Consider the following 26,036-nt stretch of genomic DNA (forward strand, 5'->3'; position numbering starts at 1 on the left):
TGTTAAATATTTATTTAAAAAATCAATTCATAATTTAAGTCGGATTTTGATTAATGTTAAAAATGTTCAGATAATTTTTCTCTTAGATATAATAGGCTAATTGTTCAGAATTTTTGTTAAAGTTAACCGTGTTGTAAATAACATCGTTTTTCACTTTCAAAAGTGAGATGTTTTATGATATTCTCATATATTGAGATAAAATAAGTGAAGCTGAATGAGTCGTTTCATATATGTGAAAGCACCACATATGTGTCTGTGAAACATTCTTATGATTAAAGGGTTAACAACGATCCATATAACAACGTTTTTCACCTTAACAATGTTCTGAATAGTCGGCCCATTGTCTATCAAATATGAGAAACAGCCTACCAAAAGACTTACGATGTATTATCACTACAAAAAGAGGCCATACAGTTATGTCTAATAAGGGAAATATATCACAGTATATATTGTTTTATTCTTGTAAATGCAAATCAAACTATATATATCAAACTATATATATATATGAAAAATAAATAATAACAAGGCATCCTGCCTGCAGGAGAAAGGAAAATGCTGTTCTCTGAACACCAATGAGATACATACAACTGCTAGAACTGTGCTAAATATTAGAATAAAATATAGAATGAATCAAAAATGCACGATGTCTCAAGAAATGCATCTCCATCTTCCAAGCTTTGCGTTACCATTTTATAAAAACAAAATGCATTTCTAATAGCGAATTAAATTTGTTAAGAATTGTTAACGAATATATTCTAATAATATACAAAACAAACTTTTTAGCCAACCTCGAGAACTGATATAAAATGACCAAAGCCGTTGAAATATATTATACATGAAAACACACAAGCGATGATATGTCACTATTTCTTCCTGGTGGGAGTCTTGTTTCGAAGCTCAGTGGCGACCGCCGCCGTGCCAGAGTTGGTAACTACCTGACGGGATCGCTGGATCGTCATCTTGGTGGGGTCCACCCGCTGTCGCCCAGCCTTCCCCGCCTTCTCACCAGGGGAAGGCCCGGAGGTCGGGTTCGTTTCCTCATCTGGCAGCGGACCGCGCTCATCGATGTCAAAACACTCCTCCACCATGGCAAAAGTCTGAAACCAAGGAATGTAAAGTAGTTCAAACTGAATGTGATTGGGATGTGTTGCATATAATGTTTCTACAATCGAATTAATAAAAATATATTCTGAAGTCACAGGGGCTCCCTTACCAACGGGCCGCAATACTTTTTTCTTGTTAACTATTCTTTGTTACGATATGATCGATTATAAGATGGTGCTTTAGACTTTTAAAGACCTTCAGTTTCTCCTTTCTTGAGTCTCATATTCTCGACATAGAATTATATTTTAATAAACATACCACACACATAATTTACGAGCGTAATTCGTTAAGAATACAATGATTTAAGCACATTAGCCCACACAAAAAAAACAAGTGCAGTCACAAACTACCATCCCCCACCCCCGAACTAAGAACAGAATCACCTACGTCTTACGTCAATGGATAACAATTATACAACGGACAATAACTCTGTAGATAAAAAACACAGCGTTATGGTTCATGTTCATCTGTTTATGAATACTTTTCGAATTGTGCTCTGGACAAATTAATAAGTATGGAAAAAACAAAGGGCAATAACTCAATAAATACTGCACCACGATTTATGGATCCTGTGCACTAATCTTCTCCTTAATCGTAATAATTAATTATTTAAAATGTAAAAAATAGTATTGATTGCATTTTTACTTGTGTTTATGCTGAATGAACGCAGTAGGGCTCGCGAAGCGCTCGCGCGCTTCATGGGATATGCTCGCGGGCGCTACAGTACAAACGCAAGATAAATGCGAACAATCCTTAAATGCAGTTTGAAGTAAATACATCAAAGTATTTCCGATTTATAATCAAGACAAGATTGCCCGGACGAACACACGCACACACAAACACGCACACACACCCCTACCATTACAATATCCCCTTTGCCTTTAGGTGGAAGATAATAAAAGTCCAACGGCCAATTGTGTAAAACTGGATAAGTTATCCGCAAATTATCTTTTGGTTAGTTCGCACATGGAAGCAACTTGATTGGTCAACAGTCCTTATTAGATAAATAACACACCAATAAACAGTTCGACTAACTCTAAGTCAAACCAAAGAATTAACCGGTTTTATACAATTGACAGCAATAACGCAGAGTTTATTATTTCAAACAGGCAACAGAAGCATTTAAAACAAGAGCGCAGTCTGTTGTGTTCTCAGTCGAAACAGGGACTCAACAGCAATTATAGCCAAAGTAACGAGCCTTGTTATTTAGGTGCGTATATATCTGCGGTTTTTGAGCTATGACCATGGTTAAAGGTTTTGCATAACGAACAAAACGATGCCAATGCTATGACAATACCAACACTACTTCTCTTCGAAAAAAACAGGCCAGCTTAAAACATGTTAACAGCTGTAACGACTGCAATGTTTGTTAAAACAACTTTCACATAAATTTCTCTGTAATGCTGCTGTTAGAAATGTTCACGGCTACTGCACACATGCAATACTGACTGTATGTACTATATTACATGTGGCCAGGTAACTGGTGTTAGAACCAGTCTAGGACCGAGCCAGCCTCTAGGAGCAGTTCAGACACGACAGCGTCACTCTAAACGTCAGGAACGAATGTTTATATAAGATACAGTCAAACATTAGATATGATGTATTCATAGCATCGTTTGTTTCTCAAATTTTTTAAAAGGATAAAATATACCGAGAGGTAACGAGCAACATCTTTTTAATCTACGATGTTCCACTTAACCCATTATCGTTATCATTATTATTTTGTTTTAAATATGTTTAAATGCTAATATTGTTTATTGTATTGCACTGTTTTGTCAGATGCTCGATATGAGTCTTGACTAATAAAACTTTCAACTTTTAAGATAATTGAGTTATTCTACTTCGAACAAGAATTGTTCGTGACGTCGTCTGTGGAATCGATTTATATGTATGTATTAACTAGTGATAGATTTACAAGACAAACCTAAAACAACGTGACACGTACATCAAAAATAAATATGTCTGCATCCTGACTGCTAGCATATGCGGTACGATACCTTCCGTCACATTGTGTAACTGCAACGCTTTGCTCAATATATGTTTTGTCTCAAATAAATCTGGCAAATATTATCATCTGTAAAATACAAAAACATGTATATCGATTACTTACAAACACGTAGAACGTGGCGGCGCCGGCGGAAACGTCCCTGACCTCGTCCAATTCCTGTTTTTCGAGAAGTTGCCTGGCGCGGCGTGCGGTCTCCATGGGGATCTTACTTGCGTCACACTCCAGACAACGCCGTTTCAGCCCATCCTTGCCCGTCTTGCCCACAAGCGCTTGGACAGTCTTCCAGTCCTGCATATGTGCAGTTTTCAACACATTATAAGTTGTTGTATTTTAAAATGAAAATAAGGAAAAAAATATGCATCGTACTAATAATAGTTCGCTGTTTTTTGCCATTAAAGTGGGATCTATTCAAAATAATGTTATAAACTCAAGTCAGTTTTAGTTTGAAACTTTCTTTTCTTTACAAAACATAAAAGTTTATTACAGCAAAATCATAAAATAAAATATTCATAAACGTTTATTAAAGCGGTACCTTAGTCTCCTTCTCCTTGTGGCCCAGGATGAGGAAGGTGGCGGTCATAACGGTATGCACGACGGGCGGCGGCTTCTGGTAGCTCCTGATCTCCGCCACGGTCGACTGCTTCAACTCAAGAATCTCGGAGCGGATGCGCTGGATCTTGCGTAGACGGGTGAGGATGACGTTGGCCTCGATAAGCTCCCGGGCCAGCTGTACCTCTAGCCCGTTCCGCTTGATGGTGGCAATCGCCTTTTCGAGCTCCTCGATCTCACGCCGCGACACCGCACGCCGTAGGTCTGTAAAAGGGCATATTTGCACATTTAATTGAACATACAAAACTACTCTTATTAGATTCATTATTTGAAACAGTCCAAATACCTGCCTTATACCAGTCTACACAATAATCCTAAACATCTGCATTCGTTTTTTACAGCCAAGGAAGCTTAAAGGTTCTAGTTTTATTAAAACATCCATGTAAGATAAGAAAAATGCAACAAAATTGTCTCATATGTGCACGTACTGTCCCTGGAAGTGATCTCGCGGAGAAGGCGCTCGGCCTTCTCTAGGTCCATGTCCACGTCCTCCACCTTCTCCGTCTTGAACTCGTTGACGGAGTACTCCAGCTTGTACCGGTCACGCTCCTTGATAGCCACCTTCAGCTTGTACCGAATGCGTTTGTGCTTCAGGTCTGGCAACCAAACAAGGAAATTGACTAACTTAGCAAGTATATAAAAAATATATCGCATAGCACTGAAATGAAGTTTGACTCGCCCTTATGTGAGTATTATATAAACAACGTCTTCACAATAAAACGTAATTCCAAAACTTTAAAACATAGTTTATACGTAATTTCTAAATATATGCCCCGCCTAAGCCCCCCTCTTCACCTCTTAGCAGTCTGAGAAGACGCTGCTCCTCCTCCTGCAGTTCCACGCGCTTCCGACCGTCCGTCTCCGTCTGGAGCTTCTCCCGCACCACCCGCAGACGCTCCAGGATGTCCGCCTCCTCCAGCTCAGTCTCCTAGGAAACCATATAATACAACAGGTCAGGTACACAGTGTGTAGATCTGCCAATCTATGGAGTACAATGTACGTGTGTTACTTTCTATGTCAGGAAACAGGTTCACTTAAAAAATCTTAAATGAAAATGGCTATTAAGGGGGCTAGACACCAGATGATACCATTGCAAGAAAAATCAAAGAAAATTGTCAAAAACTTACATAAAATTGATATCGTTATGTACAACGCAGTGAATATTACTTACTGATGTATCAAACCGCTAACAACACATTCACTTTCGCAGTCTTTGCGTATTATTTCAAATTCGAAATTTAATGGGTTCGTCTACAACGTAAATCCCAGTAAATTTAAAAGTAGCGTCGATATATGTGTCTCTACTGATCACGTGACCTTCGCATGCTAAATATACACACTATAACTGGGAAACCATTATGCGCTATTTTTAAATAGGTAAACTGAGCTGAGAGAGGGACGAAATCTTCTTTTAAGCATGTAAAATGTATTATCGGCCTCATACTAGGTCGTATTGATAATTCTAGGCTTGTTTTGAGGAAATACTGTATTTGCCGATTTAGGGATCATCTGGTGTCTAGTCCCTTTCATTGAAATCAAGTTAGGTTATTTACTTTGTGCTATTTTGACAAAACAAGACCATGTTAGGAAATCAAATTCAACCTAAGAACAAGTGTATCTTATCTTTCTAAAAAAATCGTATAAGCAAACATGGACATACCAGTTTAATATTAGCTGCAGTAAAGAGTGAAGTATAATCAATAATCAAAAAAAATCCTGTAGTATGTATCTACGTATGCTACATTTCATTATTAAAACTCATGTAAATAAAATACAGATATTAATAGAAGCCATAGGGTTAAGTATTTATGACTAAATTTATAACATACATTGTAAGCTAAGTGTAATAACTACAGTGTAATGTTGTTTTTATTCTGTGTCATTTTTTCCATGAAAATGTAACAATCGATGTAAGCGCATGATTAAATATTGCACCGCTGTTGTGTCATAGCTCGGCCATCGCTGCTAACTATGATGTTTCTGTACGTGCTGTATTTTAGAGTATGTATTTGCTACTCTACCAGCGCATGTTACCTTCATACATCCTCTGCACAATCCATAACCTCTAAACTAAAACAGAAGTCAACGATTGTAATAAGCGAACATTACAGTAGAACGTAAGTATATGCCTACAGCTCTCACTTTATTTGTTATTTCTATTTTCATGAACAATTCAAATTTTGCCTTGCAAATTATCAATTAATTATAGTTATCGATATTTGATACATGGTACTCATTTATTTTCTTACATTACCGAAAATCAAATTCGAACCTTTGATTCGCTTTTGTCATTTGCTTCCATGTATTTTTTTCCAACCATGTATCACATTGTGAATCATACAAGCACGCCTGCGCACGCCCGTGTAAAAAACAACAACAACCTGTAAATATCATATATGTATTTTCTCGGCGCCCTTTACGAGAATTAAGGACTACAATATCTGTATAATTGCCATGTTCGTAGTTGTGCAATTTTCACAAGTGTCTCGACTCATTTATTTCTATGTAAGCCTGGTATACATTTAGGTGCGCTATATTTTCACCATCCATTCCTCCGATGCTGACCGTGTATACATATAAAAGTGCAATTTTTTCGGCGACATGAATTGTTATTATCCTAGACGTGTATACATTTACGTTAGCGAATTTCTTTATTTTATGACTGCGATGCTAGCCGCGTATGCAAAAACGTGAACATTTTGCTCGGTCTTCATTCCTACCTGTATGACACTTCTTTCTATTTTTTCTGCGTCTTTTATTCCTAAGTAGCTTCACATGTAAGTACTTGCCAGATTTCTTTGGCGTTCTTTAATCCTAAGATGCTAGCCGTACGCCATTTTCTCGTCCGACGTTAACCAAGTATGTACGTGCGCCATTTTCTCGGCTTCATTTTTCCTCCGATGTTAACCAAGTATGTACGTGCGCCATTTTCTCGGCTTTATTTTTCCTCCGATGTTAACCAAGTACGTACGTGCGCCATTTTCTCGGCTTCATTTTTCCTCCGATGTTAACCAAGTATGTACGTGCGCCTTTTTCTCGGCGTCATTTTTCCTCCAACGTGCGCCATTTTCTCGGCGTCATTTTTCCTCCGATGTTAACCAAGTACGTACGTGCGCCATTTTCTCGGCTTCATTTTTCCTCCGATGTTAACCAAGTACGTACGTGCGCCATTTTCTCGGCGTCATTTTTCCTCCGATGTTAACCAAGTACGTACGTGCGCCATTTTCTCGGCGTCTTTTTTCCTCCGATGTTAACCAAGTATGTACGTGTGCCATTTTCTCGACGTCATTTTACCTCCGTATTAACCAAGTATGTACGTGCGCCATTTTCTCGGCGCCATTTTTCCTCCGATGTTAACCAAGTACGTACGTGCGCCTTTTTCTCGGCGTCCTTTCTTCCTGCGATACAAGCCGTGTATGTACATGTACGTGCAAGATTTTCTAAGCGAATTCATACATGCTTGATAATAGTGGACTTACTGGTTCTTAATACATACGTCTGCGATTTTATCGGCGTAAATAAGTCTTCCTACTTATGTGAACTGTGTGTAGCGTTATCATTATAGTTTATAACATATAACATGTATATACGGTCGACTTGGCGTTATTAATTATTAAGTCGTATGTTGACAATTTTCAAAGAATTATTCATTTAGACCACGTACACATACGTTTTCTGCATGATCATATCTTACTACGTTAGCGGACAATATTCTCAGCGTATCAATTCTTACTTCATGTAAGTACAAGGACAACATACTCGGCGGACAGTTTTCTCGGTGTGATTAAATTTTATTACGTACATTCACGATTTTCTCGGCGTCCTTGTACTTCTCGAGTTCTTCCTGGCGCCGCCGCTCCTCCTCCTCCCGGCCCCTCTCCTCCAGTTCCAGCAGACGCTGCTCCTCGCGCCGTCGTTCCTACAACAACGCCAATGTCAGCACCAATGTTACATGTTACAATATACTGTTGGAGGTAATTCGTTTTAAGATATTGGGAACACGAACGTTAACAATGAAAGGGTGAAAAGGGAAATAAATGAGTTTCAACAATTGCTATAATACATAATTATTGGAGCTACCATATCAACACTCATACGTTGCGTTTCGTTCATACTGGTTACAAGGAAGATGTAATTATTTTAAAACAAACGGTTTTTCTTGAAACTCTTCACTTAGTCTATATGCATTGTAAGTTAAAAATTAGTAGTATTCAACTGAATGATATTATATAAATATTGACCGCCTGCATACTGTCAACCTTAAGTAAATAGTGTCACCCTCAAGGCAGTCATCTATTTTATCATACCGAGTAAATACTAAAATCGTCAATACCATGACGTCTGAGGGTAACAATGCTGCGGAGGAGTGCGGGGTGATAGTCGAAAATATCGTCCTGGCCCCAATTTCTCGAAACATTCTAGAATTTGGGGCCTGGTGTTTTTACTATATGTTCTATAGAAGTGAGGTATAATGAAACTATATGTTGTTCTCTTGTTGACAAGATGACGCCTTTGATATAATCGAACTGCATAATGAGACTAACTATTTTTGCATAATGCATATAATAGCAAATATGATGCAAAAACATCTACAAATTCAGTTTCAATATGCAAAATGGTCTTAACTCCATTAAAGGCCATGCAAGTAGTAAATTACCTGGTGATATTTTATTATACATATCAACCATGACAAATTTCGTAAAATTTGTAAAAGAATTCAAACCTCTTCCTCTAATTCCTGCTGTCGATGTCTCCTCTCCTCTGAAATTTAAACAAAATATTGATTTATTATTCTTCAGCCAAAGACAATAATTTTCCTTTTCAAAAATACCACTTTTTATATATATCGAACATTAAACTGTTTAATTGTAAGCAGTTAAATTGAAAACAAAATTGTAATCGTATGCCTGGTTGAATAACGAGTCCTACCTTCCTCCTCCATCATCTTCCTGCGAGCGTCCTCCTCCAGCCGCTGCTTCGCCTGCAATACAATTCACATGATCATGAACGAGTTATACACGTGGTCGTTCACGTGGTCACGCAGGTCATACTGACTTGGCAGGTACAAGGTACACTAAGAGTACTGCCATCTATTTCATGAACAGTTTCTTCAAATGAAATTAGGACTGCTCAATGGAGAGCATGTAAACCATGAATACATTAACATTTCAATCATGACCCTGTCTTGCAAACACTGCTACTATAGTAATAAAATAATATTCAACAGGGATTCCATATGGAGAGCAACGCATGCTGTCATATATGGAGAGCAGCGCATGCAGTCATATATGGAGAGCAACAAATGCTGTCATATATGGAGAGCAACACATGCTGTCATATATGGAGAGCAACACATGCTGTCATATATGGAGAGCAACACATGCGGTCATATATGGAGAGCAACACATGCGGTCATATATGGAGAGCAACGCATGCTGTCATGTATGGAGAGCAACACATTCTGTCATGTATGGAGAGCAACACATGCGGTCATATATGGAGAGCAACACATGCGGTCATATATGGAGAGCAACACATTCTGTCATGTATGGAGAGCAACACATGCGGTCATATATGGAGAGCAACACATGCGGTCATATATGGAGAGCAACACATGCTGTCATATATGGAGATTAACGCATGATGTCATGTATGAAGAGCAACACATGCTTTCATATATGGAGAGCAACACATGCGGTCATATATGGAGAGCAACGCATGCGGTCATATATGGAGAGCAACGCATGCTGTCATGTATTAGAGCAACACATGCTGTCATATATGGAGAGCAACACATGCTGTCATATATGGAGAGCAACACATGCTGTCATATATGGAGATTAACGCATGATGTCATGTATGATGAGCAACACATGCTGACTGTAAGGAGAGCATTACATGCTGTCATATATGGAGAGCAACACATGATTTCATGTATGAAGAGCAACACATGATGTCATGTTACGATGTATGAAGAGCAACACATGATGTCATGTATGAAGAGCAACACATGATGTCATGTATGAAGAGCAACACATGCTGTCATGTATGAAGAGCAACACATGATGTCATGTATGAAGAGCAACACATGCGGTCATATATGGAGAGCAACGCATGCTGTCATGTATGGAGAGCAACACATGCTGTCATATATGGAGAGCAACACATGCTGTCATATATGGAGAGCAACGCATGCTGTCATGTATGGAGAGCAACACATGCGGTCATATATGGAGAGCAACGCATGCTGTCATGTATGGAGAGCAACACATTCTGTCATGTATGGAGAGCAACACATGCGGTCATATATGGAGAGCAACACATGCGGTCATATATGGAGAGCAACACATGCTGTCATGTATGGAGAGCAACACATGCTGTCATATATGGAGAGCAACACATGATGTCATGTATGAAGAGCAACACATGATGTCATGTATGAAGAGCAACACATGCTGTCATGTATGGAGAGCAACACATGCTGTCATGTATGGAGAGCAACACATGCTGTCATATATGAAGAGCAACACATGATGTCATGTATGAAGAGCAACACATGCTGTCATATATGGAGAGCAACACATGCTGTTATATGGAGAGCAACGCATGCTGTCATATATGGAGAGCAACATATGCTGTCATGTATGGAGAGCTACACATGCTGTCATGTATGAGAGCAACAAATGTTGTCACACATGCAGTCATATATGGAGAGCAACACATGCTGTCATGTATGGAGAGCAACACATGCTGTCATGTATAAAGAGCAACACTTGATGTCATATATGGAGAGCAACACATGATGTCATGTATGAAGAGCAACACATGATGTCATGTATGAAGAGCAACACATGATGTCATGTATGAAGAGCAACACATGCGGTCATATATGGAGAGCAACGCATGCTGTCATGTATGGAGAGCAACACATGCTGTCATGTATGGAGAGCAACACATGCTGTCATATATGGAGAGCAACGCATGCTGTCATGTATGGAGAGCAACACATGCGGTCATATATGGAGAGCAACGCATGCTGTCATGTATGGAGAGCAACACATGCTGTCATATATGGAGAGCAACACATGCGGTCATATATGGAGAGCAACACATGCGGTCATATATGGAGAGCAACACATGCTGTCATGTATGGAGAGCAACACATGCTGTCATATATGGAGAGCAGCACATGATGTCATGTATGAAGAGCAACACATGATGTCATGTATGAAGAGCAACACATGCTGTCATGTATGGAGAGCAACACATGCTGTCATGTATGGAGAGCAACACATGCTGTCATATATGGAGAGCAACACATGATGTCATGTATGAAGAGAAACACATGCTGTCATATATGGAGAGCAACACATGCTGTTATATGGAGAGCAACGCATGCTGTCATATATGGAGAGCAACATATGCTGTCATGTATGGAGAGCTACACATGCTGTCATGTATGAGAGCAACAAATGTTGTCACACATGCAGTCATATATGGAGAGCAACACATGCTGTCATATATGGCGAGCAACACGTGCTCTCATATTTGGAGAGCAACACATGCAGTCATATATGGAGGGCAACACATGCGGTCATATATGGAGAGCAACAAATGCAGTCATATAAGGAGAGCAACACATGCGGTCATATATGGAGAGCAACACATGCGGTCATACAGTATGAACCCAGTGTACTTGTTCCATTGGAGCATTGGAGCATTGGAGGTTAATGTTCCAAGCTTACAAGTTATAACATATACAAATGCTCATGTATACACCAACAATACTCTACATAAAAACAACATGCAATAAAAAAAAGACATGGGTGTTCCTTAAACTCTTGTCTGAAAGAGCCTGTGCCTTATGTCCATAATAAACTTTTAACATGTATTCATTTAATCAGCAGCCCAAATGGTCGACTCAACAAATATTCAAGCCTGTGAAATTTGACATGCTGCACATATACTAGCTGAAACATACACTGTGCATAAACAGGAAATGGTACCAAAGACCTTTAGAGGTTTCTTCTCATTTTAATTAGCCATACACATCCTCAGAGCATGTTAAAATTTTAAGTAATCAAATCGTCTCTCAAAATTGATGCTTCTAGGGTTATGTACCCGTATATATTTGGCATGCAATTACTTTATTTCGTTAGTACATGTATAAAGTTAGACAAATAGTGTTAACAATTGTAGAAGGTTTCCTGTTTACTTGTAAGCTTTGTAGGCCTGGCAAACATGAAAGTTTCCCTACAACCCCATAACCTATCATCTATGACAACCATAGCCTTAGTCCGCATCAGTATATAAAAAGTCTTTAAAAACAAGCTCAAAAAAGTTGTGATATAAAAATTTGAAATAAAGAGCATTTATGCAGTATTTAAAGAGCAATTTTTAAGACAGAGGATTAGTTGTATTAAAATACTGAGTAGAAAAAGTAAAATCATATAAAATAATCATTTTTTTTGCCTTATGAAATTATAGTTATTACAAATGTATACATATGTCAACTCATACTTAATGCTTTGTTATATGTTGGCTCATTTCATGGACCTAATCAGAGTTTTAATAAAAATTCAAAACGGATTCAACTAGTATATTTTACATTACATATTAGTTTCTAAATGAAAGAGACAAGAGAAAAAAGGTTTAAAATGCTACTGGCAGCATAAAAGATATAGTACAATATTTTAATAAAACAAAAAAATACAAGTTTATAACATGCTAAGAAACAGAAATTATGTAAAACAATAATATAGATAATCTGCGTCTGTATACATTACCGTCATTTTGGAATATTTAACCTATAACATGTCAAAATAACATAGTGAGACAAAAATAAGAACCAGATAACTTAAAATAATTGTCATGCAGCTAACTACTAACTTCATTATAAATACCATCTATATCCAATTACCATAATCTGTATCCTACACAACACATTAAACATTCCTATTCAAACTGTCGATTACCCTGATCCCAACCTTACACAACACATCCAAACTGTCCAATTACCCTGATCCCAATCCTACACAACACATCCAAACTGTCCAATTACCCTGATCCCAATCCTACACAACACATCCAAACTGTCCAATTACCCTCATCCCAATCCAACACAACACATCCAAACTGTCCAATTACCCTCATCCCAATCCAACACAACACATCCAAACTGTCCAATTACCCTCATCCCAATCCTACACAACACACCCAAACTGTCCAATTACCATGATCCCAATCCTACACAACACACTCAAACTGTCCAATTACTCTGATCCCAATCCTACACAACACATCCAAACTGTCCAATTACCCTGATCCCAACCCTACACAACACATCCAAACTGTCCAATTACCCTGATCCCAATCCTACACAACACACTCAAATTGTCTAATTACCATGATCCCAATCCTACACAACACACTCAAACTGTCCAATTACCCTCATCCCAATCCTACACAACACATCCAAACTGTCCAATTACCATGATCCCAATCCTACACAACACATCCAGACTTTCCGAGTACCATGATCCCAATCCTACACAACACATCCAAACTGTCCAATTACCCTCATCCCAATCCTACACAACACACCCAAACTGTCCAATTACCATGATCCCAATCCTACACAACACATCCAAACTGTCCAATTACCATGATCCCAATCCTACACAACACATCCAAACTGTCCAATTACCCTCATCCCAATTCTACACAACACACCCAAACTGTCCAATTACCATGATCCCAATCCTACACAACACATCCAAACTGTCCAATTACCCTCATCCCAATCCTACACAACACATCCAAACTGTCCAATTACCATGATCCCAATCCTACACAACACATCCAAACTGTCCAATTACCCTCATCCCAATTCTACACAACACACCCAAACTGTCCAATTACCCTCATCCCAATCCTACACAACACATCCAAACTGTCCAATTACCCTCATCCCAATCCTACACAACACATTCAAACTGTCCAATTACCCTGATAACAACCCTACACAACACATCCAAACTGTCCAATTACCCTCATCCCAATCCTACACAACACACCCAAACTGTCCAATTACCCTGATCCCAACCGTACACAACACATCCAAACTGTCCAATTACCCTCATCCCAATCCTACACAACACACCCAAACTGTCCAATTACCCTGATCCCAACCGTACACAACACATCCAAACTGTCCAATTACCCTCATCCCAATCCTACACAACACACCCAAACTTTCCAATTACCCTCATCTCAACCGTACACAACACACCCAAACTGTCCAATTACCCTCATCCCAATCCTACACAACACATCCAGACTTTCCAATTACCCTCATCCCAATCCTACACAACACATCCAAACTGTCCAATTACCCTCATCCCAATCCTACACAACACATCCAGACTTTCCAATTACCCTGATCCCAACCCTACACAACACATCCAAACTGCCCAGTTACCATGATCCCATCCCTACACAACACATCCAAACTGTCCAATTACCCTGATCCAAACCCAACACAACACATCCTGACTTTCCAATTACCATGATCCCATCCCTACACAACACATCCAAACTGCCCAGTTACCATGATTCCATCCCTACACAACACATCCAAACTGTCCAATTAACCTGATCCCAACCCTACACAAAACATCCAGACTTTCCAATTACCCTGATCCCAACCCTACACAACACATCCAGACTTTCCAATTACCATAATCCCATCCCTACACAACACATCCAAACTGCCCAGTTACCATGATCCCATCCCTACACAACACATCCAAACTGCCCAGTTACCATGATCCCAACCATACATATTACATCCAAACTTTCCAATTATCATGACCCCAGCCCTACATCTAATCCCAAGGTTATAAAACAGTGTCGCCAAGTTGATGACCATGACCCAACCTGGCAATAACATCTTTACTGCAACTCTTGTTCTCACCAGTTAGCACCTCTAATCTTATCTTATATTTGGATGTATTTGATACGCCTTCAGAGCCTTACCCCATTCACCAATTTTCCTACATCCCTTTCTCTAATCATCCTGATAATTTACCCATTTCCAGCAACATTTATAATTTTCAGCTCATCATTAACTAGATCATCTCTCGCCATGCAACATCCTCAATAAATTATAACATATAATCAGTTTGATCCACCCTACCTCCTGCCTCCCTACTCTGCCACTCACCTCCTCCTTCCTCCGCCTCTCCTCATCCTTAAGCCTCTCCAGTCTCTCTCGTTCCCTCCGTTCTTCCTCCTGTCGCAGCCGCTCATGCTCCAGTCGCTCTAAGATTGCACAATATTGATAAACATACATTATAATTCAAACAAACTTGTATTCATTTACATGGTAGTGCAGTGTTAAATTCAACGCATTTCATCACCTAAATTGTAAGAGTGGAATCCATTAAATGGCATATTCCAAGTTAAACCCAATATAAAGCTACCTCTCCTCTCCCTCTCCTCTTCCTCACGCTCCTGCAGCACATCCAGGCTGGACTTAACGTTACACAGCAGCACCTCAATCTCTGGAAACGCCAACGGGCTACCTGGCACTGCACGCAGCTGCAGGAATGATGCCCACTTCCTCTTGGAGAAGTTCTTTCCATGCATAGCCTGAACCATCCACCTGTATACAAGTACATGTATTTATATATTATCTTACTGTTCCAATTCATGACAATATTCTAATACAGACTACAAGTTTTGTTCAATATTTTAAACCTTACGTCTTGAAATATCTATTTTGAAGTCTAAGCTGAGGCTTGAATACTACCAAATGAAATGATTCATTATGGAGCTTGTTCCAAATTGGAAAATGTTTTCATTAATGCCTTCATTCTCATATCAGAAGGTACCATAAAACATTGAGCATGTGAATAAATAACAATGACATTTCAATATATACATTGCTAAGTATTGCAATGTAAATGTAAAAAAAAATCATTATAATTGACATCATATTTAAATAAACTTACAATTCACATCACAAAATCCTTGTTCTTCTAATTATAAAAAGCAGATAGTGTGAGCGTTCATTGTGCATAATTTCAACAACTTGGGTAGTGATTGCAGAAACTAAATGTATTACTTGCACAATCAACATGACGATAAAAAATCTGCATATAATACAGCAGGAGTGCTAGTTGAAGCTTACATGGCCTGGTGTTCAGTGATGGTGTCCTTGTGTTCACGGTCAAGCAGGGAGAACTCCCAGCGGAGATCCTGGACAAGGAAGTAGCGGCGGTCCATCTCCTGCAGAAGGTCATGTAGCTCCTCTAGGGTGCAGCAGTCCAGGCTCCCACAAACATACTTCATACTGGCCAACACCTGCCCAACAACAAACATACATACTTCATACTGGCCAACACCTGCCCAACAGCAAACATACATACTTCATACTGGCCAACACCTGCCCAACAACAAACATACATACTCTATACTGGCCAACATCTGCCCAACAACAAACATACATACTTCATACTTGCCAACACCTGCCCAACAACAAATATACATACTTCATACTGGCCAACACCTGCCCAACAACAAACATACATACTTCATACTGGCCAACACCTGCCCAACAACAAACATACATACTCTATACTGGCCAACACCTGCCCAACAACAAACATACATACTTCATACTGGCCAACACCTGCCCCACAACAAACATACATACTCTATACTGGCCAACATCTGCCCAACAACAAACATGCATACTTCATACTGGCCAACACCTGCCCAACAACAAACATACATAATGGCCAACACCTGCCCAACAACAAACATACATACTCTATACTGGCCAACACCTGCCCAACAACAATTATACATACTCTATACTGGCCACAACTGCCCAACAACAAACATACATACTTCATACTGGCCAACACCTGCCCAACAACAAACATACATACTTCATACTGGCAAACACCTGCCCAACAACAAACATACATACTTCATACTGGCCACACCTGCCCAACCTCAAAAGTTAGTTTTACAGAGGAAGATTATTTTTTTTGTAATTTTGACATGCAAATAAAATGTATAAGTAATAGAAATGGAAAAAGATTTGTCTTAAACATGAAGGTAGTTGAAAAGAGTAAGGGCTAAATCAACCTAAAATGCTTATTGTTTTATAATCATACACAACATAAAAAAATGTTTGTAGTTTATACTCGACAGCAATCAATGAGATTTAAATGTGGCACCTGTGGATAGCTAATGCCTCCCATGCGTATGTCCCCATGAAGATTCTGTACTTCTAGAGGAGACAGCTCCCCCTTCCCATGCCTGTCGTACTGGTTAAATACATGCTTTAGGACCTCACCTCGGTCAGACGGCAGTAACTCACCCATGATCTGCAAGTACATGTGACAAATTTTAGATATTAATCATATGTGACAACCAGGGTAACACAAAAAAGAAGCCCTCTGAATAGGAGGATCAAATAAACCTACATGATAGTTTTGGCTTGCTGAACTTGAGGTCATATAAGGTTTAATACCTAATCATTACAAAAACTCTATCTCATATGAATGGACCTTTCATGTGATGTGGGACAGTATGGCCAGTATATGAGGTTTCTGCTACCCAAAAAGTAAAAAGAGGAGCAATAAAGTCTCAGATATAAAAGGCACTTCCAACACCCTTGCTGTAAGTCAAGCTCTTTTGGAATGAGGTTTTGGCATCTGGGTTCAATTCCCAATTGAGACACTATCTCTTCATTTTATTTTTAAAGGGGTAGAAATTTAACTTTTCTTACTTGTATACTTGTATTGTACTGTATGTCTGGTTCCAGTTAAAAAAGGAAAGAGTTTAATAATAGTAATAATAATAATAATAATAATAATAATAATAATAATAATAATAATAATTATAATAATAATAATAATTTAAAAACAAAATCCCAAAAAGATACCAGAGAGATTGTAATGACTATATATCTACCAATTATGTGAACTGATTGTGAGGACTTAGACATTGCACATCATATAAACCACAGAATGTTAGTAGAAATAGAAATAACCATGCAAAATAATGTACTTCGTAAATTTGAATGTCAAGTTAATAATAAAACAAGAATGCAGTGTTATAGGGTTTTATTTTGTGATCAATGCAGCACCTTCATTACATTAATCAGGTGATTAGAGAGCAAGGCTATCTGGAAAAAGAACTGGGTTGCTGTAACATGTCAACTGTGTTAGCCTTATAGATACGGCCAGGAATGATTATGACGTGAGTGTCAAAAAAGTAGGAAAAAGATAGCTTTTATAGGAATGGCAACTCAAGGTTGTTTGTACAGCAGAGATAATCAGCTGTCAATGAGACTTTGGTCAAGATGACGATAGTTTGATGAATATATCATTTCAGTCTATTGTAGCGTAACAGCATATTTGCACGATTACCGCCCTTTGTTATAAATTGGCCATTAGCGTTAACAAAATTAAATGTATCGCCGTGTTTTTCAAAGGTTAGTTTTATATTAAGCCTTATTTATTCCGTACAAATACTTTATTAACAACAATAATAATTAAAGAAATCATGTTAAACATTATTTAATAACCGGGAGTTGTTTTCATAAAGAGTATTAGTAAGAATAAAGCTGTCTCCCTTTATGTTTTCGCAAAGTGGAATATACCCGCTTTACACATGTTAATAATGAACTCGTCCGCCCGGGTAGTATATAAGTGCGTCACTCAGCTGAAAGATTCATTCTCTGTTTGGCCGCTGTCGAGGTAACATCAAACAGTAACCTTCTGGCTGTTTATTATTGAACACAGAGCATTGCAATCTGTGGGATAAAAAGGCACCAGGAACTTGACATCTAAAGGGTTATCTAGCGTTCCAGTTCAAGTCGCCATTGCGATCTAGTCTGGTGAACAGAGCTGGTGACTAGAAACTCTAGTAAGCCTCATACCTGACATCTACGTTGGCCACAGAGCATTGCGATCTGCGCGCTGACAAAGGTTAAGGTATTTTGCATTGCAAATAAATAAGCTCCCGTAAGAGAAAGCCATTCATCAAGTGACTGAACTTTATATAAACCAACGCAAAATCTTTGAACCCTGATTATTTGGTTGATTATGTTTTAACTCACCAATCATTTTTCGAATCATTTGTTTTTAATCATAAGGCAAAGTAGCCTGAGGAATATAAGAGGGATCCATATAGGCTCTACGACACCGATTGAACATACAGCCGGGACGTTACACTATCATAGTTTGCTTTGCTTTTTGGATGTCGGACAATGTCCTATCACCATGACAGGTTATTTGATGAATCAATTTCAAGTTATACGGCAGAGGAAAGAGACTCTAGGAGGAATCCACACAGAAATTATTGTAGCACAACTGGGGCCTTGTACAACTACCTCCCTTAGATCCATGTAAACCATGAAGTTGTTTTTAGAAAAGATATATCTTAATAGTTAGAAGGTTTAAAGAGTTTTTAATATTTTGCATTGCTATATTTTCAATTGAAAATTATTGTCATATTTGTAATTATTCAATTTGAAGAAGTTTGATAATAAGAATTTGCAAAGAAGTTAACTCTCCATGAGTCACACACAAGCCCACTATTGCTGAAAACGCATTGTCTTAATGATGCATGTTTGTAATTGTGCCCTCTTCTTGTTTTATCACCCTAACAAAGCATAATCTATTTTTGGATAAATTTGTAAACTTGAATTACAGGGATACATTTACATTTTTTAACCCAGGGCAACTAACTTTCAAAATCCAGTGGCCCAACTTAAAAGTTACTGTGAAATCATTAATGTTTGTGGGCATGAAATTTCGTGGTTTGCCGAAAAAAAAACAATTTCGTGGGTACTTGAATTCGTGGATTTTCATTTTTGAAAAAAAATGAAATCGAAGATGCCATCGTCCTAGATCGTCTGCATAATATCCACGCGCTGGCCCGTGATTTCTGTCTTCTTCGTCACTCGGTTGATGACACTCGCTAATGTGGTACGACATGCCAATTAGTGCATATACCCATGTCACTTATCGATTTAATTGGGAATAAAGGTAATAAAAGAAGATGTACCCTGATCATAAATACAGATAGGGGAAGCCATTGAATGCCAATTAAGAATTTTGCAAACTGTAAAAACACCGAAAAGGTGCGTATATTGTCACGTTTGGTGCTTAGTAACCTTCAATGTACTAGTAATCAATTATTTCATTAAATAAAAAAATCGAGTACAGACACTCATCACGCACATCTTGTAAACTTGGAGATTTTCATTAACAGCACACGTTTAAACACGTGCTTATAACTGTCATTTGCTGCATAAAACACATTTAATTGATTTTGTTCATTATTTGTTAAAGGCAGTTATAATATATTAACAGAATAATGATCGTAAGTTATACAGTGAGACAGGTTTTAACACTGTATACTGCGACCTCTGTAAATAATATACCAGAGTATGTACGTAACATTAGGCAATTGAAAAAGTGAATAAAGGGTTTATATTTCGTGGGATCTTGAATTCGTGGATCACCCAACCCACGAAAACCACGAACATTAATGCCCCACGAACATTAATGATTTCACAGTAGTTGTCCAACATGTAAATATCCATATTTTATCAATAAAAAGGAAAGGAAAGTCTAAATATTCATAATTTATTCCCCTAAGTAAACCCTTATGTATTTTTAATTTACAGCAACAGATACTTATATGTAACTTTATCTCTACATAGTTGTAATAATTTGGGAAACACATTTCTCTCACTTTCTCCTTCTTCTTCCAATAAAGTGCATCACCAAGTAATAGGTAACCATTATGTATCAACACACTGTTCATAAAAATCTGCTGACAGAGGAGTGAAAATCTGATGACAGAGGAGTGAGAGTCCATATTTACAGTTTAGAAACAGGTTAAAACATTGCTATCAACAGTCTATACAGAGAGAGCAGCCGCTATCCCAGTCTTGAAGAAATTGATGGAGGGGCTTTGACATTGCTCTCTGGAAGATGATTCCACAGACAAATACCAGAAGGAATGAAGGCCCTTCTGTGTGTGTCTGTCCTGGTGTATGGAAACTTGAATCTGGTCTGTTGTCCTCTTGTTGCTGCACCTTGTGGATGGAGGTGAGGTTTTGAAGGAATATCAACCAGGGCGTTCACTATCGGGTTTATTATAACTGCTTTGGCCTGGTAACGGCGCTGCTGAAGACTTTCCCATTCAAGGGCTCTCATCATCGTTGTGACACTACTTGTCTAATTGTTGTATTTTTTTACGAATCTAGCAGCACGGCGTTGAACAGCTTTCAGCTTAGCTATGTTGTTGTTCGTGTGTGGGTCCCATACAGTTTCTGCATATTCCAACTGGGGTCTGACAAAGGTCTTGTAACATGTTTCTTTGATGTGTTGGTGACAGGATGACAGGTTTCTGTAAAGGAAGGCTGTGGTGTTGTTGGCCTTCATGGATACCTTGTCAACATGCGAGTTCCAGTATAGTGTGTCACTTATAAGGATGCCCAGGCCTTTGGTATTCTTGGTATGTTCTGTCCCATGTATAGTGTAGCTAGCTGCTAGAGAGTCTTAAGTCATTTTTTAATAAGTAGACCTTGCCCAGAGTGCTCCTTCTGGGTCACATCTGTTTGCTCAATTCTGCATTTATTACATTGCAAGTATGGTTTAAAGTAGATGGGTCACTCAAACTGTTGTGTCTTGTGAAAAAGTGTTGTGATATGTGAAAAAGTGCTGAATTGTGATTTCAATGAATGGGCTGTTGGTAAAACTTAAACTTGCTGCATAATTTATAAATTATTTATTAGTTGTAACCCATACCACCCTGAAATATTTCCATTTGCTAGGCTTCTTTTTCAAAGACAAATAATTAAATTCTTTATTTTTTTAAATAATTTAATTTACATACTATAGAAAAAATATGTGAACAATGTAGACTACGTTTTTCATAATTTTTAGTACATGTCTCAGTCAGTACAATTATTTCCCACATTTTCACATAAAACACTACAGGCATGAATATTATGGGAATATGTGTGAAAAAATGGTACTGGCTGATGATTTGATAGCCAATAGATTGTCTTTTGATTAATGTTTTGAGGATTAATGCATCTACATGAATAAAATTCTTAATTATCAACAATTGCTTGTCAAGTTGTTTTTTGCTACTTTGATTTCTTTCCATTATTTTAAAATGAGCATGTGGACATAACACTTAATATGTTTAACACTAAACACATGTTGTACTTCTTAAACACTCTAACGACCGGCTGCCGCTACATATGCTACCCTGCCCTGATTTTGGTGCACCCTGCCCTTTTTTTGGCCCACCCTGCTCCTTTTTGGTCTCTAGAATAATCCCTAAGCTAGCATCGATTGATTTCCACTTCTTGGTAATCCTGATGATCTCGCATTTGTCTGGGTTGAAGGACATCAATCAATCAACATTTTTCAAAGTCATGACATAAGTCTGAATCAAATTCAGATTCACAATTGCTTAGCATATCAGAAGTTGTAAGCACGGATGATCAGTAACCAAACCCTGTTAAAGATACGAGATTTTTTTTTTTTAACACAATATGCATGAATTAATGTTTTTTCGGCTGCACTTTGCTTGTCATCTGGCCAAGGAATGCCTGGTATAACACAACAGTAGCAGAAGACTGTATTTTGACATTGCAAACAGGAAGTTAAAATGTTGATTTTGCAATTTCATGAGTGAAATTATTTGACCCAAAATGAAAGAAAAAATCAAAATTGGCATGATCGACAATTTTGGTTGCCAACTGTGCGAATTTCATGCAAAATTTTATCGCCCAATGGAATTTAGTCAGTGCAGATGTTCACAGTAAATTTAAACAGGGGTATATATCTGTATCTAAATGGGTATATAGGCTTTTATGCTTAATTTTACAGTTCATCATTAAATATACATGCCTGAACAATGGCCTTTTGTCTATTAGTCAGTGAAACAAAGTTTAGTGAGTGGTTTGTAGACTATAATGGTATGAAAACATTGGTTGATGACTACACATCTCTAGTGGACATTATCATTAAATGTGCTGAAGAGGTGATACAGAAAAAGAGCATTTGTCCACACAGAAAAGGCTACTGGACTGAAGAATTGTCTAATTTCAGTAAAAAAATCAAAGCTGCTAAAAGAAATTTTCAAAAAAGATCTTATCCAGCTAATGAATAAAGGATTCAAAAAAGAATTTGTTGAAGCTGTTGAAAAATCAAAACATAAATATCTCGACAAACTAACAAGTAATTAAGATCCAAAATGCCCTCATAAGTTCTGGAAAATCATAAATAAGGCACGAAACAATGAATCGAAATGCGCAGTTCAACCAATACTGAGGGATGACAACTCACTAGCGGTAACAATTGAAGAAATCTTCATCGAAATGAAAGAGAGATATGGAAAAGAACATTTGGAGGTAAAAACCAAAAACCCTGCTCATTTCACTGACATTGAAGACAAAGTTAGAACTTGTGAAATTTCAGAAAGACAAACTCTATCAGATGCTCTGAGTCAGCACAGGTATGAAAATGTGTACATTACCTTAGACGAGTTTGAATAAGTGATCGCAAATTTTGACATGCACAGCGCTCCTAGTCCGGAACAAAAGATATTTGGTGTAATGTTGAAAAAAGGAGGCAATAACAGGAAGCTGAGCCTTCTCACACTTTACCAGAAGTGCTGGTAAACAGGGAAATTGAGGGCAGATTATGGATGTACTTACAAAAATACATAACAGACAGGAAATACTACCTTAAGGAGAATGATTACCAATCCGAAAAAATGACATCAAAAGTAGGAATTCCACAAGGGTCTGTTCTAAGTCCGACCCTGTGTAATATGTATACAAGTGACAGCAAGGACAGAGTCAAGGGAAAACATGTAGAATTCGCTGATGATGCAAGCATATGGAATTGTACCAAAACAACTGGAGATGCTATACAGGCACTAACATAGATCTTGTAGAAATTAGGATATGGTGTGATAGATGGAACATGAACATAGCACCAGAGAAAACCCACGCTCTACTGTTTGGATCAGACGCCACCTGTGACAGCAAAATAATGTTCAATAACAAAGAAGTTCAGATAGTTAAAACAAAGAAAGAGCTAGGTATCACATTGGATGACAAATTGTCATTTGAAAATTTAATTGAGGAGAAAACTAGCAGTGGGTTTAGAGCTTTAAAAGGACTTGACATTTTCATTGGGAAACACAACAGCTAGTTGTAGTCAGACCACATACATGAAATTGTAAAATGCATTAGTCTTGCCAATTCTTGACTATGGGATCTCTGTTGCAGCCACCCAAACAGATAAATACATAAAATCATATGAGAAAGTACAACGGAGTGCCATGATTAAAGCAAGTGGTTGTATTCCTAGTACAAGTACTGAAGCTCTTGAAGTTCTAACCAACACCTTACCAATGGACCTGCATGTTAGACTGAGACATTGAGCAGAAGCATTAGTGCGCATTGCAGAAAACGGGGAGCATGTACCACTTAAGCAAGACTTCAATGATTGGATTATCAACAAGTTACAGAGAAAAGGAAAACCAACTATGTTGGCTATTTTGATGAGCCGCTTCAATGAAATGAAAGTCAACATTGCTAGAAAACATTGAAAAAGAGTTTCAGTACAACAGAAAATTCATAGGTTTATAAAAAACTAAAGCAAAAGTAAATACACAAACATTTTCAGTAAGCAAAGAAAACAAAGTGGTAAATATTGAAGCTATTTTAGAAAACTGCAATGAGACAGATATTCTGGCTTTCACGGATGGCTCCACACAAGGTAATCCAGGACCAACAGGAGCAGGGGCTGCTATATTCCTTGAGGGTTACAATAGTAACCCAAAACTTCTAAACAAGAGTGTCTCATGTCATAGTAACAACTAAACAGGAGAACTTGTCGGCATAGAAATAGCGCTGCAGTTCTTAGTCTCACTTGGACTAAAAAACAGGTCGATACAAATATTCACTGACTGTCAGAGCGCAATCCACACAGCTTTTGCTTCTTTTGAGCTACCTACGAAAAACATTGAAACTGTACTTGACATAAAATCACATCTGTCGAATTTTGATGAACACCAGAACATTTTGAAAGTGCATTGGATACCTGGACACAAAAACATCAGGGTAACGAACTTGCAGACCAACAAGCAAAAATAGGGGCAAGGGATGCTGCAAAGCTAGTCCAAGAATTTGATCAAAAACTTGATGGAAAAACAGTGAGACAAATGATGAAATGCAAAGTGAGGGAGGAAAAATGGCCGCGACAATACCACCACAAAGAAGAATCTGTTGCAATACATGATGTTTCAATTGAACCAGGGAAAAGGGTCTGTGTCGGTGAAAACAACAGAAAAATGAGCTACTGAGCAGACATATGTGCCTCAAAGATCACTGGGCCAAAATCACTCCAGAACATAGAGACAACTGCTCTTACACATGTAAAATACCAGAAACAGCAGATCACTACATTTTCCTTTGCATAAAGTACTCAGACGCCAGAAAAAAATACAACAGCGCTTGGAAGAAATTCTCCGATGGCACAATGTTTCATGCTTAGTCGTCACAATAGGAATACTGGCAGGGAAAGTGCATGACATTTCTACTGGAGCCAGTCAAGAAATTGTGACTTCATTGTGTGACTTCCTGCACGAAATAAACAGAATTATAGCCTTCAAGATTAAACAATTAAACTTATTGGCAACTTTCCGGTTTTTTCTATTAAAGGTAAAAAGAGTTTACGTACACGGAGAATTATAGCACCGAGACGATAATGACGAATGAAGTCGACAGCACATCAAGATAATAGGCGACAACAAAGCCATAATTCTATTTACCACCACCACCTATTTAAGGAAAACAATAGATTATTTACATAACTACCGTTTATTTGCTTATTATGAGATAAAACAGCATTTGGTTACCAAATTATAAACGAGTCACTTTAATGCCTAATCACTACGATAAGGATCTTAGCGGAAGATATGCAGTTCAACCTACGCGAAAACATATGATTTATCAAATACAATGGCAATCCTTATGTGAATAACGCATAAAAATCCGATACAATAATTAATTGTTTTATGGCTATATTTTCAATACCTTTTCCTTTATTATCTTTTTAAATATGACTGTGTAACATTCAATTTGTGTTAGGTAATCCTTATCGTTTTACCGTCGCCATTTGTAAACAAATGAGTTGCACTGTCTCAGATGCCCTAAGTGTTTTGATTGGACGATAAAAAAAAATCGGCCAAT

The 26,036-nt window shown here is 38.0% G+C and overlaps 1 protein-coding gene across 6 annotated transcripts; it reads right to left on the reverse strand.

Moving 5' to 3' along the window:
- Positions 1 to 25,982, reverse strand: LOC128212918 (trichohyalin-like). Of its 6 annotated transcripts, none has more exons than XM_052918314.1 (16): positions 25,881 to 25,982; positions 16,972 to 17,121; positions 15,915 to 16,087; positions 15,205 to 15,386; positions 14,946 to 15,043; positions 12,508 to 12,528; positions 8,651 to 8,702; positions 8,445 to 8,482; positions 7,524 to 7,640; positions 5,756 to 5,791; positions 4,517 to 4,649; positions 4,150 to 4,317; positions 3,645 to 3,925; positions 3,215 to 3,400; positions 2,554 to 2,650; positions 965 to 1,097 (listed from the first exon to the last, which is right to left on the reverse strand). In XM_052918314.1, exons 2-15 carry the CDS (start codon positions 17,116 to 17,118, stop codon positions 2,591 to 2,593), a joined length of 1,692 nt encoding a protein of 563 aa, XP_052774274.1. In that variant the 5' UTR covers positions 17,119 to 17,121; positions 25,881 to 25,982; the 3' UTR covers positions 965 to 1,097; positions 2,554 to 2,590. The 6 variants fall into 6 exon arrangements, with proteins under 6 accessions (XP_052774270.1, XP_052774271.1, XP_052774272.1 ...); XM_052918315.1 differs by having other exon boundaries at positions 986 to 1,097; positions 2,571 to 2,650; XM_052918310.1 differs by lacking the exon at positions 2,554 to 2,650 and having other exon boundaries at positions 1 to 1,097.
- Positions 25,983 to 26,036: the final 54 nt, after the last annotated feature.

This window comes from Mya arenaria, chromosome 13, assembly GCF_026914265.1.
Source record: "Mya arenaria isolate MELC-2E11 chromosome 13, ASM2691426v1".
Lineage (NCBI taxonomy): Eukaryota > Metazoa > Mollusca > Bivalvia > Myida > Myidae > Mya > Mya arenaria.